The following is a 16,369-nucleotide window of genomic DNA, read 5'->3' as shown; positions in this document are numbered from 1 at the left end:
TTCAATGGCCTACCCATGCTGTCACATGCGCTATTGTGGCACAGATATAAACATGAGTCCTCTATCTATCTCTATGAGCTAGCCTAACCGGAGCCAGCTGTGTCAGATGAATAGAGAGAAATAGGGTGTCATTTGTTCAGAAACTTACTCTAACGTTACAATTATTGAATTGTCATCGACATATTTGAATAATGGATTTAAACAGTATCCTGTTGCAGCTTGAAACTGACAATGAAGAGGACATTGAAAGCCTTTTGCACCAGTACAACGGAGAGGTGGGTGGATTCTCCTCGCTTTGACGTTTACCAAAACAAAGTCATTAGCTAGCTAATTTAACTTGCTAGCTAGCCATCTAAAAACATTTACAGAATCATAGCTGCTAAAATGAGTACTAAAACGATATGTCTAGCTAGAACTTGCATTTTCCCCTCTTTGCATGGAATCAACGAGTTTAATGCCCATTGCAGTGTTGCAGGAAGTGATTAACATATTTTCATCGTGGCTTGGTTGCTGCTGGTTGGTTGGGTGGTGTTGTCCAAATATTGCATGGTATCTCTTGCTAACCATGTGTGCATGCAATGACAGCATGCTTAATGTTATTTGGTAGCTAGTTAACTTTACAGTTTAATTATTTTGTGTATCTTGCTCCCATTTAGTAACCGCAGTTGCAGCTCTTCCTGCTGTAACTTGAGCTTGGTAGCCAACGCCGTTGGTGGCTGTCACTTATACCCAGAACAGAGGTTGCTGATGGAAGGAGCTATAGGAGGATGGGCTCATTGTAATGGCTGGAATGGAATAAATGGACCGGTATCAAACAAATGGAAACCATTTTAGACTCCGTTCCAATTTATTATATTCCAGCCATTACAAACAGCTCTTCAACACCATCCTCTGACCAAGAGTGTCTGATAGGATATAATTTGCATTACGATCTTATAGGTCATGCACTTGTAGTTCTGATCAGTTTGCACATCTCTAGTTATCAATGACCAGCAGCCTCTTCTGCTTATCTGTTACTGTATTTTAGAAGCAAATTTATTCCAGATAACATTACTGAGAATATGCTACTTTCTTCATGCACTGTTGCATAGATGGTGACAAAGCACATTTAGCGAAGGAATATGCATTTGACTTTTGTCTCATTGGGCATTGTTTTGTATTTTCAGAATAATCTCACATTCACCTTTGACCCAAAAGGGGAGGATCTACGAAGTGTAAGTAAACGCTCTTTGTGTTGTCTGATGCTTTACTTTCACTTATAGGCTGATGCTTCTGCTCCCTTGTGTGTTTGATGGTAATCCAACAGTCTCTCTCTCCCTGTGCAGAGGCTGTGTCAGGGCCTACTGACTGTGCTGGGGAGGCAGTTTGGGCCCCGCTGTCAGAGTACCTGCCTGGAGACCCTCCGCATTCTGTCCCGAGACAAGCGGGTCCTGGGCCCTGTGGGAACCCGGGAGGGCATGCTGGTCCTGGCCGGGCTGGCCCGGTTGCGGGGGGGAACGGAAGGGGGTGACAGCCTGCAGGGGGAGGTCCAGATAGAGGAGAAAGAGAGGGTAGTGGTGGAGGCCCTCAAGTGCCTGTGTAACGTGGTGTTCAACAGCGCAGCGGCGCAGCAGGTGGGCGCCGACGTGCAGCTGGCACGGGGTCTGTGTGCCCGCCTGCACGCCACCCGCACTGGGCGCCACGAGGTGGGCCTGTTCTCTCTGCGCCTGCTCTTCCTGCTCTCGGCGCTGCGACCAGACGTCCGGGGGGCACTCCGGAGGGAGCTGCGTGCCGTGGGGCTCCTCACAGAGGTGCTGGAGTGTACCCTGGATGTACGCTGGGTGGGCCCCTACGAGGCGGCCCCTCCGGATCCCCAGGCCCTGCCCATCCCTGCTGAAGACAATGAGAGGGCCATGGAGGCCCTGAAAGCCCTGTTCAACCTCACGCTGTCTGACACTAGCGACGAGGTGAGTTTACACGGTTACACTCACTGTCTGTTAAACATTGATTTTCTGCTTTGTAGTGGTTTCATTTTTAAAGAGGATATGTACTCAGTGTTTGTAATGTACGCTCGCCGGACAGTTTATTAGATTCACGAAAATGGATCACGTGGCCGTGGCTGGCTATGTAAAGCAGGCATTGAGGCATTCAGTTACTGTTCGATTGAACGTTAGAATGGGCCAAACAAGTGACATAAGTGACTTTGAGCGTGGTATGATCATCGGTCCAGGTGCGGCAGATCCAGTGTCTCAGAAACGGACGCCCTCTGGGCATTTCACGCACGACAGTGTCTAGGGTTTAGAGAGAATCATGCGACAACAAAACATCCAGTCAGCAGCAGTCCTGTGGGTGAAAACAGCTCGTTGATGAGAGGTCGAAGGAGCATGGCAAGAATCGTGCAAGCTAACCAAACCACAAACAGACAAATAACGGGTGCAGTACAGTGGTGTGCAGAAACGGCATCTTAGAACGCACAACACGTCGATCCTTGTCCCAGATGGGCTATTGCAGCAGACCGACCACACCGGGTTTACTCCTATCAGCTAAAACAAGAAGAAGCTGCTCCAGTGGGCACGCCATCACCAACACTGGACAATAGAGTGGAAAAACATTGCCTGGTCTGACGAATGCCGGTTACTGTTGCGTCATGCTGATGGCAGAGTCAGGATTTGGTACAGGCTGTGGCGGTGGGTGTACTGGTGTTGGAATGTTTTCCACGCACACTTTAGGTCCCTTGATACCAATTGAGCAACAAATGTTTCTGACACCTTGTACAATCCATGCCCAAAGAATTCAGGCTGGGTCTGGAGGCAAAGGGGGGTTCGAGCTGGTACTAGATGGGTGTACCTAATAAACTGTGTGTATTCAGAGCTCACAGAAGGCTAGACACTGCAGCCATGTGTTTAGAGATGCTGCATGAACATAAATGCATTGCATCGCCTTGGCTGTGGATGGACACATCTCCCCTGTGAATATTTAGAATTCAGCATTGAAGCCACCAAACTTTGCATGCTTTGGTTGAAGGCTACTATTTAACAATGGTGTATCAACAAGACTTGGCTTTGTTGAGTGACTGTTGATGCTAGCTCATGGGAACAGACAGCTTCTCTATCCCTTAATGGAAAGACCTAACTAAACCTATGCAGCAATATGAGGTTTATCAGCGATCTGACCTCACTTAAGCCACTTTGGCACCTTCACAACCTTCTCGATTAGCCATGGGGGGCTAGTGAAATTCTTCTGTCACTCAGCCCCTTCAGCATTCGCTCAACCTATAGCATCACAGAATGAACACGTCCCCCTGCTAAATCAAGATATGAATCTGTTGGATCTGGTAATGAATGTCTCAGTGATATGACATGCCAATCGTGTCTTTTGATATTTATTTATTTATTCGAGTATAGTTCTCTAATTCAGGCTGGTTAGGAGAGCTGTCTGCTTTAACTGCTAGCTCGTATTGTGCTTCAAAATGTTATTTGTCCAAATACATTTTTTCCATTCTTGCCTCTCACCATTGTAGCTGACATCTTGTTGAGTCCCTCCCACCTCAGCGTTAATCAGAATAGCCCTGTGTTCACCTCAAAAGTCAATCCCGCATGTGATTCAGGTTTTTAGGTCTGACCTCAATCTCCATAGTAAGTCTCTCTTTTTCTTCTTTTTGAGATGACCCCTTCCCACTTCTCCCACAGCAAATTTTATCCTGCTTAGACCCTCCCCTCCTTTTGTTTTAACCAATGAAATGCTTCTGTGAGGATCATGCTGTTGTACATCCTTCATTTGATAGGATGGTGACCACCAGCTCCGCCTCATCACCGCCATCATGCGCCATCTATTGATGCTAAAGACTCAGACAGAGGACAAAACAGAGGAAGCACACAGGTTGGAAACCCTTCTGCTCATTGCTGTCCACACAACAGAGCTAAACTGCATCCTTAAAGTATCAAAATATATTCAAGTTAGGGAAGTTAGTATCCTTGCCTGTTTTTAAGACTCTGATTGACGACACTTTTTTGTGACAGCTGCAGTTGTTTCTAATCTTCAAATGTATCTAACTTGTGACTGTCTTTTGTGTGTGTTTTGTATTTTTTTTCTTGTAATATTTTATGTATACACTGCTATTTCTCTGTTTTTGCCTTCTTGCCAGGTCGCCCTCACAAAATAGGTTTTTAACCTCCAATGGGTCTTACCTGGTTAAAATAAAGTACACATTCATTAGATGGTTTGTGCGAATTAGGCTAATTAATTACCATCCAATGATTACTCTTGATTATTCAGGGCGGCAGCGTAGCCTAGTGGTTAGAGCGTTGGACTAGTAACCGAAGGTTGCAAGATCGAATCCCTGAGCTGACAAAGTACAAATCTGTCGTTCTGCCCCTGAACAAGGCAGTTAACCCACTGTTCCTATGGCGTCATTGAAAATAAGAATTTGTTCTTAACTGACTTGCCTAGTTAAATAAAGGAAGAAAAAAAATTACTCTCTGTAGTCAAGTGACTGAATCCAGTTCATGAGAAAGTATAAACATTTCAAGCAAGACTGTTTTTAGAAGTAATGTACGCTGAGTGTACAAAACATTAAGAACACTTGCCTAATATTGAGTTGCAACCTCCCCCACCCCCCTTTTGCCCTCAGAACAGCCTCAATTCGTCGGGGCATGGACTCTGCAAGGTGTCGAAGCGTTCCACATGGATGCTGGCCCATGTTGACTCAATTCTTCCCACAGTTTTGTCAAGTTGGCTGGAGGTCCTTTGGGTGGTGGACAATTCTTGATACACACAGGAAACTGTTGTGAAAACCCAGCAGCGTTGCAGTTCTTGACACAAACCGGTGCGCCTGGCACATACATTGTCTTGCCACTTCTCCCTCTGAATGGCACACATACACAATCCATGTCTCAAGGCTTAAAAATCTTTCTTTAACCTGTCTCCTGTCCTTGATCTATACTGATTTGAAGTGGATTTAACAAGTAACATCAATAAGAGATCATAGCTTTCACCTGGTCAGTCTAAGTCAGGTGTTTTTAATGTTTTGTAAACTCAGTGTATATGGCATTGTCTTATCTGGACATCTCGTTGATGGGAATTAATGACAAAGCTTTCTTTAGAAGGATATTGGAGAATGTTTGGCTAGATGGTGGCACTGAAGGAGCGTCATGTAGAAGTGATTGATGATACACCCTGTGGCCCTATGGATTCTGTTGTTGTGTCCCTCTGGTCACGGGGGTTTAGCCCATTGTCCAGACTCCAGAGTAGACCTTTAGTACTAGTCTGTTTATACTGAGGAATAAGGTAACCATTTCTTAATGACCATTCATAATAACCAGTACATTAACCACTTTCCTTCTTTCTCCTCCAGCCACGCAATCAATTTGCTTAGTAACCTGCCTGTGTCTTGTCTGGATGTGCTGATTGATGTGCCCGTCCAGGGGGGCCAGGACGAGTACAGCGGGAAGAACATGGACGTTGTGCAGGTGCTACTGGACTTCATGGAGAAGAGGATAGACAAGGTAAGAACAGGTGGACCAGAGACATTGTTGCCTATTTGAGATCGACTACATTGTGGTCAGCAAATTAAAAGATGTGGAAATCCTGGCCATCCTATTAGTAGCTGTCCACACACCATAGAAATAGAATTTCTTTAATTCCTGAATAATTAGTATTTCTATGAACCACACCACTGCTACAGTGCCTCTGTGGGAATGCTCGTCGTCACATGCCTCATGTGTGCCCCATTCCAAGCAGGGCGCCAACTACAAAGAGGGGCTGACCCCAGTTCTCAGCCTGCTGACCGAGGGCTCCAGGTACCAAAGGGAGATCCGCAGATACATCAAGACACAGGTGCTGGAGTGGGAGTGGCCTCGGGCAAACACACTTTCTGTGTATTTTGTAATCTGTCCTGATCCTGACACACAAAGTGATGCCAAATTAAGATCTTTAAAACCTCTTATTGAGTGGGATATGAAATGCATATTGATAACAGATCTTGGTGACATCTCATATTGATATTGTTTAAACATGTCTTCTAACTAAATCCAGCTGTGACGCATCATGTGCTGGCCTGATCACTCCTTTCAGAAGTCTAGTGTACTGCCGTGTTAGTTTTCATTGTGGCTCAGCCGCCGTTGGCTGTGTGTGTTTCCAGGTGCTGCCCCCTCTGAAGGAGGTCAAGGTCCGGCCGGAGATCGGGTCCACCGTCAGGAACAAGCTGGTGCGTCTCATGACCCACGTGGACATGGGTGTGAAGCAGAGCGCAGCAGAGTTCCTATTTGTCCTCTGCAAAGAGAACGGTGAGAGAGCGAAAGAGGGAGATGGAGCACGCTGTATGAGTTGGCGAAGTTGAGTTTCACACTGAAATGTGTTAATGTCAATGCAACCCTGATGTATAAATCCTACACACAGTAGTGTTGTACTGATCCCCTGCCCCCCTCTATTCTTCCAGTGAACAACCTGTTGAAGTACACAGGGTATGGTAACGCAGCAGGACTCCTGGTGGCTCGAGGCCTGCTGGCAGGGGGGCGAGGAGAGACAAAGTATTCCGATGACGAAGACTCCGACACTGAAGAGTACAAATCGGCTAAACCTTTGTGAGTAGGCAGGAGCTTTAAATGTAGGACCATAGACACGCATGCATTGATTTGAATTGCTAAATGTAGGGATGAAATGTTGGGTTGGCTTTAGGGTGTGTCATTGAAGTGACCAGTATATTGATTTACTTTTAAATACAGCATAATCCATAGGGCCAAGGGGTGTATCATCAATCACTTTTACATGACACCCCTTCTGTGACACACTCGATCTAAAACATTCAGGACAGCCTAGCATTGGGTCATAATCACTGAAGTCTTCCCTGTCTTATCTGTTCTGATGTCTCTCTTTCTGTCTCAGCATCAACCCCATCACGGGCCACGTGGAGGAACCCATGCCTAACCCCATAGAAGAGATGACTGAGGAGCAGAAGGAGTACGAGGCCCAGGAACTAGTCAACATGTTCGACAAGTTGTCAAGGTAAGCCAACCACCATACAACCTCATCATGTATGAATGCAACAACAACCGCTATGTTTGCCATTGTAACACTCTATGCCAGATGATTAACCTCTCTGGACTATACAGCTGTGTATCCTGTTTGAATGGCTTATTATTTATCCCCCTAAACCTGAACGTCTGCGGTCTTCATTCACACTGACCTTTCCTTAGCGAACAGAACCTAGCGCTAGTCAAAGAATGATGCGGATGAGAGGCTGAGCGACACTGAGTGCGCTCCCTGCCAACCAGTTCATTAGAGAAAGAATCTCCTGCCGTTAGCCCTGGTGCACAATTAGGCCCCGGCCTTAACGCCGCCTCCGTCCCTGCATTCATCTGGAGTCGATGGAAGCCGTCGGCATGTCGCTGCAGCATCATTACCAGCACGCCATTAATTAGCGTCCTAATTAGACCACACAGTGGGGTCGGCAGCCATCGGCTCCTTTCTACTCCTTTGTGTGGCGCTTTGTCAGGGTTTATAATAACATATACGTGTCTACCTCCCTTTATTCAGCTTTCTCATTCAGCCCAGGAGCCAAACATTGTCTGCTAACTGACAGGGGAGTGGGACTGAGACATAGGTACAATTATAGAGGGAGGCATGGGGGTGGAGGCTGAATACATTTACAGGCACAAGAAAAGCTGACATTGTCATTGTTCAGCAACAGAGTGGGGGTTGAGTCGTAATGAGACGCGTGTGCCTGTCTACAAGAGGCAGATTCATTTCCTCTAAAGCCAGATCCATCCTCCTCTTGTATCTCTATTCTGCTGTGTTTCGGTCGGTGTCAAGGAGACATAGCGAAGAGGGAGAGGTTCATGACAGGTTGCATCCCAAATGGCACCCTATTCCCTATATAGTGCACTACTTTTGACCAGGGCTAAGACTATATAGGGATTAGGGTGCCATTTGGGATGCACTCACAGTCGCCAGCCACTGCCCTACCTACCCAACATCCCACGATGGGCTCTCAGGAGATGGCTCAGGGCCCCGTAAGAATGTGCTTTCTGTCGCTGCTTAACTGCTCCTACAATTAGCACATGCTCGGAGTCTGACCCCCTACACACGCACCCTCCCTCATAGTTACATCTGCTGGCCTGTGTCCTCAGTGCAGAGTGGGGAACAGGACGGGATGCACCATGGGTCCTGGATGGCAGGGAGCTTGGCCCCAGTGATTTACTGGACTGTACACACTATCCTCTATAGCGCATTGCGGTCGGATGCCAAGCAGTTGCAATACCGAGGAGTGATGCAGCCAGTCAAGATGCTCTCAATAGTGCAGCTGTAGAACTTTGAGGCGTTGTCGTGCCTTCTTCTTCGTGACTGTGTTGGTGTATATGGACCATGATAATTCCTTAGTGATGTGTACATAGAGGAACTTGATGCTCTTGACCCACACCACTACAGCCCTGTCGTTGTGGATTGGGGCGTGCTCGTTCATCTGTTTCTTGTAGTCCACAATCAGCTCCTTTGTCTTGATGACGTTGAGGGAGAGATTGTTGTCCTGGCACCACCCTGCCAGGTCACTGACCTCCTCCCTATAGGCTGTCTCATCACTGTCGGTGATCATCAGCTAGCTGTTGAACTTTTTGAGGATCTGGGGACCCAACTTTCTTGGTGTGTTTGGACCATGATAGTTTGTTGGTGAGGTGGACACCAAGGATCTTAACTCTCGACCCACTCCACTACAGTGTATTCGGCCCTCCTTTTCCTGTAATCCATGATCATCTCCTTTGCCTTGCTCATCTTGAGGGAGAGGTTGTTGTCCAGGCTCTACACTGCCAGGTCTCTAACCTCCTCTCTATAGGCTGTCTCATCACTGTCGGTGATCATCAGCTAACTTAATTATGGTGTTGGAGTCGTGCGAGGCCACAAAGTTGTGGGTGAACTGGGAGTACAGGAGGGGACTAAGCACTCACCCCTGAGGGGCCCCCATGTTGAGGGTCAGCGTGGTGGATGTGTCGTTGCCTACCCTCACCACCTGGAGCCGACCAGTCAGAAAGTCCAGCATCCAGTTGCAGAGGGAGGTGTTCAGTCCCAGGGTCCTGAGCTTACTGATGAGCTTGGATGGCACTATGGTGTTGAATGCTGATCTATCGTCAATGATTAGCATTCTCATGTAGGTGTTCCTCTTAACCAGTTGGGAGTGGGCAGTGTGGGCAATCGAGGTTGTGCAATCTGTGGATCTGTTGGGGCGGTATGTGAATTGGAGTGGGTCTTGGATGATGGTGTTGTGAGCCATGACCAGCCTTTCAAAGCATTTCATTGCTACAGGGACTATGGTCATCTGCTTGAAACATGTAGGTATTAGACTGGGTCAGGGAGAGGTTGAATATGTCAGTGAAGACACTTGCCAGCTGGTCAGCGCATGATTTTGAATACATGTCCTGGTAATCTGTCTGTAAACTCTGCGGCCTCGACAACGGTGCCAGATCAGTCGCCAGGAACAGCTGATGCTCTCAGGCATGGTTCTGTGTTGCTTGCCTCGACGTGAGCATAGAAGGAATTTAGCTTGTCTGGTAGGCTCGCGTCACTGAGCAGCTCCCTGCTAGATTTCCCTTTGTAATCCGTGATAGTTTGCAACCCCTGCCACATCCGACAAGCGTCTGAGCCGGTGTAGTAGTATTCCATCTTAGTCCTGTATTGATGTTTTGACTGTTTGGTGGCTCGTCAGAAGTCGTAGCGGGATTTATAATAAGGTTCCGGATTAGTGTCCCAATCCTTGAAAGCGGCAGCTCTAGCCTTTTAGCGCATGTAATCCTTGGCTTCTGGTTGGGATATGTACATGCGTACGTACGCTCACTGTGGGGATGACATCGTCGATGCACTTATTAATGAAGCCGGTGACTAATGTGGTAAACTCGTCAATGTTATCGGATGAATCCTGGAACATATTCCAGTCTGTGCTAGCAAAACAGTCCTGTAGCTTAGCATCCCTTTCATCAGACCACTTCTGTATTGAGCGTGTCACTGATACTTTTTGTTTGAGTTTTAGCTTGTAAGCAGGAATCGGGAGGATAGAGTTATGGACAGATTTGCCAAATGGAGGGCGAGGGAGTGCTTTGTATGCATTTATGTGTGTAAAGTAAAGGTGATCTAGTTGCACAGGTGACATGCTATTAAAAATTAGGTAAGACAGATATGTTTCCCTGCGTTAAAATCACTGCTGCCTCTGGATGAGCATTTTCTTGTTTGCATATGGCCATATACAGCTCGTTGAGTGAGATCTTAGTGTCAAAATCGCTTTGTGGTGGTAAATAGACAGCTACAAAAAATCTTGGTAAATAGTATGGTCTGCAGTTTATCTTGAGGTATTCTAACTCAGGCAAGCAAAACCTTGAGACTTCATTCAGATTAGAGATTCCACACCAGCTGTTGTTAACAAAGAGATCCACACACCTCCCCCTTAACCTTAACCTTACCCAAAGCTGCCGTTTGGTCTCAACGATGCATAGAAAAACCAGCTAGATGTATATTTTCTATGTCCTTGTTCAGCCACGACTCCAAGAAACATAGGATATTACAGTTATTCAGGTTCTGTTGATAGGATGGTCTCGAACGGAGCTTGTCCAGTTTGTTCTCTATTGATTGTACGTTTGTCAGTAGAATTCTGTCTGAGAGATGCTGAAGTGTTCTTGGGAACCGTTTGGTTGTTACGGTTTTCAGTGCGTCTGTTTTTCTAAAGTAGGCTAAACTTCAAAGACAAAAGGCATTAGATAACATTTCCTTTGTTCTGTATTCATACCACACAAACAAAATATTACTTGGCTCCCCTCCCAGTCTTACCAATACTTCTTTATCATAGTCCTCCTGAGCTTTACTGTTTTTGGGGGAATGATATGTTCATTTGTGTTTGAATAGTGCAAATGGGGCCTTGGTTTTAAGGCTTTGATTGGCTAATTCTGTGACTGATATCACATCTGAGAGGGAGCTGGTGGCACACAGTGCAGATATAATTGGATTAGGATAGAGGGCCTGGTGTGGCTTTGAGGAGATCAGACAGCGCACTGATCCTGTAATTAAACTGATCCGCAGAAGAGGGGGAGGGGAGATGACCAACAAGTGTGTGTTTGAGTGAATTAAGGAGGGAAGGGTCGTCATCCAGAGTTCTTGAGTGGCGGATGTAAGAGAAAAGAGATGTACCACCACCACTCAACAATGGGCCTGTTTAGAAAGTGCAGAATACTTAACACAAAGGGTGTTGGGGTTCAAAGCAGCACAGGTGGATTTTGGCAACAGATTGGTCCACCAAATTAAACAAGTGGGCGTTGGACACTCCATTGTGTCATGTGGAAGAGGATGATGCCTGAATCCACACCTGGGACTAAGCGTCTGCTGAATGACTAAACATGTATATATTTGTGGAATGTCCCAATTCCCTGTGTCTTTGTATGGTTCCATAAATCTTGTTTTCGCCATCATTTTAAGAAGACTGGCCTTTACATACAGCAGCAGATTTTTGCTGTATTTGTTATGTAGTAGCGAAGCTGTAGAAACTGCATCCTCTTCTCAGCCATGAGTGACTAGTCTGTGACTGTTTTCTCTGCACTCCCCCTCTGTTGGTTAGAAGTGTAACGATCAGCTCCACAGTGACTATTTGTTTTCTCCTGCAGTGGTTTCCAAACTGTCTGTGAATATCACAGTCATATCATATTCTTATGACCCCGCAAATGGACCCAAACATGTTTCTAATCACCATCAAACACTGTCGTGTTCATTTTGAAACCTCAACTTCAGGTAGTCCCGGCCTGCTTGTCTGTTTTGTTCCGTTTGGTGCCTAGAGAATAGTGTTTGTAATGTTTGTTTCTTTGCTCCACAGGCAGCAGCTGATTAGGCCCATGGGGGTGAAGCGGGATGGCTCACTGGCGCCCCTAGAGGAGGCTCTGAGACAGCCCACGACTGACAGCTGCAGCTCAGACTCAGACTAGAGGCACTACCACCCCAGACAGCATATACCTATAATAGGCTGTGTCCAACACAGTTCCCCTTTCCTCACACCCCTGTCTGTCTGTCGTCCTCTGTCTGTCAGACTGAAGGGGCCTTGCCCCGGCCTTTCCCCATAGCCTGTTCTGTTCTCTAAAGCTGACTTATGCCTGACTTGATACGACACAGGAAAGGACAGGATAAAGGTTGAGCACATGTTCCAACCACACCATTGTTACTACTTAAATGTTTATTTATTTGATGTACCATTTCTCTGCTCAGTGTCCTCAAATTTGATAGAATGGAAGATTAGCTCTTAATCAAATTGTTCTGTAAGCTGTATAGATGTGAATCACTGAAAGCATGGTAGCCGGGGTGGGGTTTGACCAAATTGTACTTTGATAAGAAATCATTCCTTAGATATAATTATGTTGATTTTGTTCTTTATATGTTGAAAGTGTCAATATTTATAAGGATGAGAAGTGTTTTTTTTTTGTTGTTGTTGGTAACATCAAGTGCCACGATGATCAGAGCAGTAGCCACTGGTTTTACAGTACCAGTCAAAAGTTTGGACACACCTTCAAGGGCTTTTCTTTATTTTTACTATATTCTACATTGTAGAATAATAAAAGACATCAAAACTATGGAATCCTGTAGTAACCAAAAAGTGTTAAACAAATCAAAATATATTTTAGATTCTTCAAGGTAGCCACCCTTTGCCTTGATGACAGTTTTGCACACTCTTGGCATTCTCTCAACCAGCTTCACCTGGAATGCTTTTCCAACAGTCTTGAAGGGGTTCCCACATATGCTGAGCACTTGTTGGCTGCTTTTCCTTCACTCTGCGGACCAACTCATCCCAAACCAACTCATCCCAAACCATCTCAATTGGGTTGATGTCGGGTGATTGTGGAGGCCAGGTGATCAGATGCAGCACTCCGTCACTTTCCTTCTTGGTCAAATAGCCCTTACACTTCCAGGCTGTGTGTTTTGGGTCATTGTCCTGTTGAAAAACAAATGATAGTCCCACTAAGTGCAAACTAGATGGGATGGCCTATTACTGCAGAATGCTGTGGTAGCCATGCTGGTTAAGTGTGCCTTGAATTCTAAATAAATCACAACGGTGTCACCAGCAAAGCCCCCCCCCCCCCCCACACACACTATTGCACCTTCTCCTCCATGCTTCACGGTGGGAACCACACATGCGGAGATAATCCATTCACCTTCTCTGCGTCTCACAAAGACATGGTGGTAGGAACCAAAAACCTCAAATTTGGACTCAAAGTACAGATTTCCACCGGTCTAATCTCCGTTGCTCGTGTTTCTTGGCCCAAGCAAGTCTCTTTTTCTTATTGGTGTCCTTTTAGTAGTGGTTTCTTTGCAGCAATTCGACCCATGAGGGCCTGATTCATGCAGACTCTTCTGAACAGTTGATGTTGAGATGTGTCTGTTACTTGAACTCTGATGCATTTATTTGGGCTGCAATTTCTGAGGCTGGTCACTCTAATGAACTTGTCCTCTGCAGCAGAGGTAACTCTGGGTCTTCCTTTCCTGTGGCGGTCCTCATGAGAGCCAGTTTCATCATAGCGCTTTATGGTTTTTGTGACTGCACTTGAAGAACTTTCAAAGTTCTTGAAATGTTTACATTTTAGTCATTTAGCAGACGCTCTTATCCAGAGCGACTTACAGTATACATTTCATACATGTTTTTTCCCGTAAATGTTCTGTATTGACTGACGTTAATGTCCTAAAGTAATGGACTGTCGTTTTCTCTTTCCTTGCCATAATATGGACTTGGTCTTTTACCAAATAGGGCTATCTTTTGTACCTTGTCACAACAACTGTTTGGCTCAAACGCATTAAGAAGGGAAGAAATTCCACAAATTAACTTAACAAGGCACACCTGTTAGTTGAAATGCATTCCTGGTGACTACCTCATGAAGCTGGTTTAGAGAATGCCAAGATTTGTGCAAAGCTGTCAAGGCAAACGGTGGCTACTTTGAAGAATCTAAAATATATATTTTTATTTGTTAAACACTTAATTTTTTTTTGGTTACACATTATTCCACGTGTTATTTCATAGTTCTGATGTCTTCACTATTATTCTACAATGTAAAAATGAAGAAAAACCCTTGAATGAGTAGGTATGTCCACATTTTTTGACTGGTACTGTCCATTGGAGTGTCTGAAGTCAATGGAGATAAATCATGCATCTCATTAAGTCGGCAGTAATTTAGCCACCAGTCCGATATGTAAGCTTCTGAAACAATCCACTCAAAGGAATTATTATTATTTATTATTATTTTATATCAGTGGACATGTATCACAGCTGTATACGGTTTATTTTAAACCTGAACTTTAGATGTTGCAATTTCTTCAAGTGTGTCATTTACTTGATAAGCACACTCAAGACCCAAGGACTAGTCAAAGCTAAAGGGAAAAACTGCAACATATTCCAATTTCCTATGGTGGCCGATTTAGTATTTGGATGGTTTCTGCCTTACCCATTGTGGACTCTTGACATTCAGAAATGTGTGTTAAAATAACTGTTTTCTAAATGTAACTTTTCATTTGCCAAATTCTGCATGGTGTTAAAATAATAGTTCAAAATCTGTATGATTTTTCTATTTTGAAGATGCCATTGATTTTTATATATGTATAATCTACTGGTGTATATAGATACTGAGTTACATTTCCTTGAATATTATATATTGCTGCATATCGAATAGATGCATAGGCCTTCTGTACAGGTTGAGTTTATAACATTGTTAACCATCCCATTTTCTTCAAATGGAGAGATGGTCAAGGTATGGTTCTTTGGTTAGTGCACAGTACCGCTGTCTCAAGTGTGTCCCTTAGATTTTATCTGGCAGTCACCACTTAATTTTTTTCTTAGATCTCTCTCTCTCTCTCTCTCTCTCTGTGTCTCTGTCTCTGTTCAGTCAGTAATTGACTACAAGCATTGCGTCAACCAAAGGTTTTGCGCCACCTCATCGACTTTGCAGTCAGGCACCAAATTCCTATCATATGACGTGGTTATTTATGTTAAACACCTATCCAAGCATTGTGAGATCTGGCAGGCATCTGCAATGTAGTCGGGCAAGAATGCCACCAAAGTCAGATTATGGGCTCTTCAATCTGTATTGATAAAGAGTTGAGGCATCTGCATACTAGGTTTGGTTTGCTCCTAGCGCAACTCGACAAGGCGAAGTGAGCGCCTGTGCCTCGCATATTCCCTTAAAAGACCTTCGCAATAGCACTGTTTGTCCCTCTTGAGACGCCGTAGCCAGTATATATGTCCTCAATAGTCTGAATTAATCTAAAATGACTCAAATGTTAGTAATTTTGACATTTTTGCCTAGGAGATCTTAGTCACGCAATTTTACATCGAACTACTGTTAGGTTCAGTATTTCAAGTGAAAATGAATTGAAGAATCCCTACTGTTGACCAATTACCGACAAAGGGATGTGAATTTAGGCTTGCCTCAAGAAAAAATGTGGATGAACAATGTCGTCATATATGCAAACTGTTTCAGATGAGAAGCATGCGGACGCCTTTACGCGCTAGAAATGTAAAGGTCATTTTCGATTGAGCCAACATATGCAGCGTTAACCGTGATTGCAGTCTCCACAAGTGCGGGAAACATTGCCTTTAACTTCCACAAGACAGATTGAATAGAGCCCTAGAAATGTACTAAGTACACTACAATTAATGTCTCATTCCAAAATCATGGGTGTTAAATATGGAATTGGTCCCCCCTTTGCTATAACAGCCTCCACTCTTCTGGAAGGCTTTTCACTAGATGTTGGAACATTGCGGCGGGGACTTGCTTCCATTCAGCCACAAGAGCATTAGTGAGGTCGGGCACTGATGTTGGGCGATTAGGCCTGGCTTGCAGTCGGTGTTCTAATTTGTCCTAAAGGTGTTCGATGGGATTGATGTCAGGGCTCTGAGCAGGCCAGTCAAGTAATTCCACTCTGATCGACAAACCATCTCCGTATGGACCTCACTTTGTGCATTGTCATGCTGAAGCAGGAAAGAGCCTTCCCCAAACTGCACAGAATCGTCTAGAATGTCATTTAAGATTTCCCTTCACTGGAACTAAGGGGCCTCGCCGAACTATAAAAGACACCCCCAAACCAGTATTATTCCTCCACCAAACTTTTTACAGTTGGCCCACCTTCCTTCGGGCAGGTAGCGTTCTCCTGGCATCCGCCAAACCCAGATTCATCACTCCAGAGAACGCCTTTTCACTGCTTTCGAGTCCAATGGCGGTGAGCTTTACACCACTCCAGCCGACATTGTGCATGGTGATCTTAGGCTGCTCGACCATGGAAACCCATTTCATGAAGCTCCCGACGACCAGTTCTTGTGCTGATGTTGCGTCCAGAGGCAGTTTAACTCAGTGAGTGTTGCAATAGAGGACAAACGCACTACAGTACTCGGCGG

General features: G+C 45.2%; 1 protein-coding gene across 2 annotated transcripts; it reads left to right on the top strand.

Annotated features, from left to right (window-relative positions):
* Nucleotides 1–12,389, top strand: LOC115197380 (synembryn-B). 2 transcript variants are annotated; one of them, XM_029758826.1, is made up of 10 exons: nt 1–275; nt 1,167–1,214; nt 1,326–1,946; nt 3,764–3,858; nt 5,333–5,483; nt 5,716–5,814; nt 6,119–6,263; nt 6,416–6,560; nt 6,862–6,981; nt 11,816–12,389. In XM_029758826.1, the coding sequence occupies exons 1-10, from the start codon at nt 192–194 to the stop codon at nt 11,922–11,924; spliced, it is 1,617 nt and encodes a 538-aa protein (XP_029614686.1). In that variant the 5' UTR covers nt 1–191; the 3' UTR covers nt 11,925–12,389. The 2 variants fall into 2 exon arrangements, with proteins under 2 accessions (XP_029614686.1, XP_029614687.1); XM_029758827.1 differs by having other exon boundaries at nt 2–275; nt 5,719–5,814.
* The last annotated feature ends 3,980 nt before the right edge of the window (nt 12,390–16,369 follow it).

Source organism: Salmo trutta, chromosome 7 (genome assembly GCF_901001165.1).
Source record: "Salmo trutta chromosome 7, fSalTru1.1, whole genome shotgun sequence".
Taxonomy (NCBI): Eukaryota; Metazoa; Chordata; class Actinopteri; order Salmoniformes; family Salmonidae; genus Salmo; species Salmo trutta.
Note: the sequence above shows the minus strand (reverse complement) of the source record. Positions and strands in the feature narration are given on the sequence as shown.